Raw genomic sequence first — 4,879 nt, 5'->3', positions numbered from 1 at the left:
GGACCCTCTGTTGCTATGGCTAGTGTGCCTGTTCCAACACCACTCCCTACTGGAGAGATGTGGTATAATGAAATGACTAGTGTGCACTTAGCACACTGCCCCCTGATGGGGAGATGTCATGCAATGCCATGGCAAGGGTGCATGTACCAACACCATCCCCTAACAGGCAGCATCATAACTGCTTGCTTGTCCATTTGCAGAGTAGTGACTCTTTTCCTTTAGCTGCAGGATGGTGTTTCTGGAGTAGGAGGAGCTGTTCTCTTCCCTGCACTGCCGAGCTCCCACCAGCCAAGACGAGAAGCATGAATAGAATAGGGTGCCTCAGACTTATAGATAGATTCTTAGGGTTGAAAGGGACCTCAGGAGGTCATTTAGTCCAACCCCCTGCTCAAAGCAGGGCCAATCCCCAACTAAATCCCCAAATGGCCCCCTCAAGGATTGAACTCACAACCCTGGATTTAGCAGGCCAATGCTCAAACCATTCAAAACAGCACCATCTGTTTCACAGTTAGGGGACACAGAAGCAAAAGACAAGTGACTGGTCATATCAAGTGGAGAGTGGCTGAACTGGGAAAGGAATCCAGGAGTCCCGACTCCCAACCGCCCATTGCTCTAACCACTAGACCCCCTCCCCTCTTCTCCCAGAGATTGGGGGTAGAACCTAGGAGGCCTGGCTCCAAGCCCCCCTGCTCTAACCATTAGACCCCATTCCCCTCCCAGAGCTGGGGGTACAACCCAGGAGGCAGAGAAGTGTGTAAAAGAAGCAGCGACTTTTTTTATTTTTTTAAAAATATTGTTTTCTCAGATCGCAACAAAAATCCAAGATACAAAAATACTTTATCAGCTTCGGGCTAAGACACACCACATTAAAAAACAAACAAAAAACAACAAAACCAGGCGCTTAAAAATAAAGGGCTCCTGGTTAAGGCATTGGTGTAAGGCTGGGGTCCCCTCCCAGAGCCAGGAAGAGAACCCAGGAGTCCTGACTCCCAGTTTCATGCCCAGCCCAGAGGGGTCCCAGCCTCCTGCATCAGACAGGGGAAACCATCAAAACACAAGACTTGGAGACTGAGTGTCTCTCAGCATTGCTCCAAAGCCCAGCGAGATCTTCCCATGGATCCAGCTCTAAGTCCAGTTAAAATCTCCCCCCGCTGAGACCCAAAGACCGGGGTTCTGGGGACAGAACAAGCTGCCCCCTCAGCCCCCATCACTAATGTGTCTCAATTCAGCCCTCTGGTAACTGCTGAGGCCGCCAGCAAGGGGGCGGAGAGGTGCCTGAAGTGGATGGTTGGGGCTGGGATCTCTGACAGTTTGATTCATAGGGCGCAGAATGGCTGGTAGGTGGGACTGGCTTTTGGTTACCAGCGAATGGAATCGGAACTGGCACCCCAAGGGGGGAAAGGCCCCGTATCCCGCGACTCAATCCCCTGAGCCAGCCAGTTCCCCTGCTCTGGGGCCGGATCGGAGATGGCGCCCCCTAGAGGGGAAAGGCCCCATGTCCCATTTACCGCACCCCTGAACTGGCCGGTCCCAGATAAGGCTTCCCCCTCAATGTGTTACTAACTTAAGCACAGATTTATCATCATTTTGTTTTTAAAAAAACATTTTCAGAGAATCTTTTTGCAGTCACAACTGTGGATGGAAACAAAACACACTGAGTAAAGCAGCCGGGTAAAACCCAGGGGGTCCTGACTCCAAGCCCCAACCCAACCCAACCCTCTGACCACTAGCCTCGCCTCCCCTCCCACAGCTGGGGATAGAATCCAGGAGTCCTGACTCCCAGCCTCCCCTGTTCTAACCCACTAGACCCCACTCCCCGCCCACAGCTGGGGATAGAACCCAGGATCCTGACTCCCAGCCTCCCTTGTTCTAACCCACTAGACCACATGCCGCTCCCAGAGCTGGGGATAGAACCCAGGAGTCCTGACTCTCGCTCCCACCCTGCTCTAACCACAAGACCCCACCCCCTTCCCAGAGCTGGGAATAGAACTTAAAACCCCAGGAGAGGAGACTGGGATCTAATGGCTAGAGCAGGGGGAGCTGGGAGCCAGGACTCCTGGGCTCTACTGCCCCTGTCTGGGAGGGCGTGGAGCCTAGTGGTTAGAGCAGGGACGGGGTTGGTTTTGCAAGCTGCTGCAGATGCTAGGCACTCAGAAGTGATAATCCTACGGTAACTAGTGCAGGGTTTTTGACCTAAGGGCATCAGTGCATGGCAGAGACCCCGGCCCCTCAGCTCTCCTTGCCAGGCGCGGGGCCATTGCGGGCCAGCAGGTCCCCGTAGGCCGCCTCCTCGCGGGAGAAGACCAGGAACTTCTTGTCGAGCTGGGCACGCAGGTAGAGGTAGTCCTGCTGGTCCAGGCTGTGCCCGCAGCTCAGGTAGGTGGTGAACAGGCCAGCCAGCAGGAGGCGATCCAGAGACAGGCAGGGCACGGCCCACAGCACCAGCAGGAACTCCAGGTAGACGGGGTGGCGAAGGTGAGAATAGAGCCGCACAGCCCGCACGGACTTCAGCGCCAGCGGGTCCCCCATGCCCAGACAGTGGTAATAAACCTGGGGGGTAGGGGGAGAGGTTAAGGGCAGAGTTGAGACACCCCTCCAGATCTGGGGCTGGATTGGAGCTGGTGGCCCCTAGAGGGGAAAAGCCCCGTGTCTCATTCCCCACCCCCCTAGGGGCTGGATCAGAACCGGTGCCCCCTAGGGGGGAAAAGGCCCCATAACCCATTCCCCACCCCTCTGAGCCAGCCAGTTCCCCAGCCTGGGGCTGGATCAGAGCCGGCGCCCCCTAGAGGGAAGAGGCCCTGTATCCCATTCCCCATCCCCCAAGCCAGGCAATCCCCCGGCCCGGGTTGCAAGGAGACCGAGGTACCTGTTTGACTCCCATAAGCTCAGCATAGTCGAAGATGAGGATGACGCTGAAGATAACCAGCCAGGCGATGAAGTGCAGGATGAAGCAGATGAGCGGGACCCAGGTGTCCCAGGGCTCTGTGCAGGCGTTCCAGAGCAGGGGGCCGTGCCGGACGGGTTGCCAGTACCGCATCAGCAGCTGTGGGGGAGTCCCATTAGAAATAATTCTGCCAACACCTCCCAGCCCTGACCCACAGCCCTGGGCTCCCCCTAGCCCCGGCCCACAGCCCCCTGCTAGCCTAGCCTTGGGCTCCCCCATCTCCCTGCTGGCCCAGCCCTGAGCTCCCCCACAGCTCTGCTGGTGCCCCTCACTCCCGACCCGCAGCCCCCGGCGGTACCTGGAGGGCCAGGGCGGTGCAGAAGACGTAGAAGGATCTCTGCAGCACCCCAAAGCAGCTGGTGGTCCAACGCTTGACCGGCGCGGTGGCCATGAGGCTGTGCTGCAGCACAAAGAGCGCCACCAGGCCCAGGTCCACGGCCAGGGGCCGCAGCACCCGGGGGTCCCGCAGGGCGGCCCCCCACTCCACGCTGGGGGTGGCCTCTGCAAAGGGGGAGATGGGGATTAAGGGGGGCAGAATGTACCCAGTGAGGCATCACCCATTTGGCTCCCCCCTAGGGCACTGCTCCCCCTCCCGCACCCAGTTCCCTCTTTGCCCCCCAGCTCCCAACCTTGGCCTGATCCCCAGCAGGGCTCGGGTCCCACCCTGACCGCCCTCCCCTCATAGCTCCCCCCAATCCCGGCTCCTCACCATTCCCCCCTTAACCACCCCAAACTCACTCCCCCTCCCGCTCGGCCCCTCCCAACCCCGATTGGGATGGGCTTCCCCCAGGATCCCCCCCCCCAGGGGCTTCCCTCCGGGTCTCCCCTCCTAACCCCCTCCCGCCCTGGCTCTTCTCTACGGCTCCGCCTCCCTCTAGGTCTCTCTTCCCAGCCCCCTCCCCTCAATCTCCCCCTAGGTCTGTCCTGCCAGCCCCCTCCGTCCCAGGGTCTTCTCTAGGGCTCCCCCTCCCTTCCCAGGGTCTCCTCTGGGTCCCCCCTAGATCTGGTCTCCCTTCCCCACCCCCAACCCCCGGGTCTCTCCCTAGGTCTCTCCTCCCAGCTCCATCCCCTGGCCCCTCCCTCCTCCTCTCCCCTTCTGTCCCGGGTCCCCCCGGCCCCGGCCCGGCCCCACGCACCCGGCCGCCCCCCGCCGGGCAGCACGGCGCGCAGCGAGGCGAAGCGGATCAGCTCCACGCCGGTGCCGAAGGTGAAGAGGAAGCTGCCCAGGGCCGGGACCATCAGCAGCAGCTGGGCCGCCATGGCGAGCGGGAGCCGGGGCGGGGACTCCGCTTCTCCCGCCGACCAGAGAGTCCCGCCCCGGCCCGGCCCAGGGAGGGGCTTCCCCCGGGAACCTCCCCAGTGACCCGCCCGGCGGGGCGGGGCTTCCCCCGGGATCCCCTTCCCCAGTGACCCGCCTCTAGGGGGAGGGGCTTCGCCGGGATCCCCCTCCCCAGTGACCCGCCTCTTCTAGGGGGAGGGGCTTCGCCGGGATCCCTCTCCCCAGTGACCCGCCTCTAGGGGGCGGGGCTTCGCCGGGATCCCCCTCCCCAGTGACCCGCCTCTAGGGGGAGGGGCTTCCCGGGGATTTCCCCCCCCCCTCCAGTGAGTCAGTGACCTGCCTTCAGAGAAGGGCTTCCCCCCCAAGCCCCAAAGGGAATCTCCCTCCTCTTTCTGGGCTCCGCCACCCCCAGTGGGCGGGGTTTCCCTTTTGATCCCTCCAAAAAAGCCCCTCCCCCCTGACATTCTCCATCCTTCCCTCTCCTTTAGGGGGAGCCAGGCATCTCACCCCAGGCCCCACTCACTGCCCCTCTCTGAGATCCTAACTTCCTTATGGGGACATCCTTAGGGCCCCCTCTGCCCAGAGATCCCCTCGCACTGGGGACCCCCTCCAGAGATTCTCCATCAACCCCCCTGCCTGCTGATCCCCCCAGAGTG

General features: G+C 61.2%; 1 protein-coding gene across 1 annotated transcript; it reads right to left on the bottom strand.

The window, feature by feature from the left end:
- Positions 1 to 751: 751 nt before the first annotated feature.
- NRM (nurim) lies at positions 752 to 4,307 on the bottom strand. Its single transcript, XM_024112366.3, has 4 exons — positions 4,081 to 4,307; positions 3,243 to 3,445; positions 2,867 to 3,043; positions 752 to 2,550 (listed from the first exon to the last, which is right to left on the bottom strand). Exons 1-4 carry the CDS (start codon positions 4,202 to 4,204, stop codon positions 2,230 to 2,232), a joined length of 825 nt encoding a protein of 274 aa, XP_023968134.2. The 5' UTR covers positions 4,205 to 4,307; the 3' UTR covers positions 752 to 2,229.
- Between the last annotated feature and the right edge of the window lie 572 nt (positions 4,308 to 4,879).

Source organism: Chrysemys picta, chromosome 12 (genome assembly GCF_011386835.1).
Source record: "Chrysemys picta bellii isolate R12L10 chromosome 12, ASM1138683v2, whole genome shotgun sequence".
NCBI classification, from domain to species: domain Eukaryota; kingdom Metazoa; phylum Chordata; order Testudines; family Emydidae; genus Chrysemys; species Chrysemys picta.
This window is presented reverse-complemented; position numbering and strand designations above follow the sequence as displayed.

What these genes read in the sequence shown, in the direction of transcription:
- NRM (XM_024112366.3), bottom strand. Translation starts at nt 4,204, where the DNA reads ATGGCGGCCCAGCTGCTGCTGATGGTCCCGGCCCTGGGCAGCTTCCTC. An exon ending in GCCCGGCGGGGGGCGGCCGG is followed by an intron (nt 3,446 to 4,080) that starts GTGCGTGGGGCC and finishes CCCCCTTTGCAG; the next exon opens with AGGCCACCCCCAGCGTGGAG. An exon ending in AGCTTATGGGAGTCAAACAG is followed by an intron (nt 2,551 to 2,866) that starts GTACCTCGGTCT and finishes CCTACCCCCCAG; the next exon opens with GTTTATTACCACTGTCTGGG.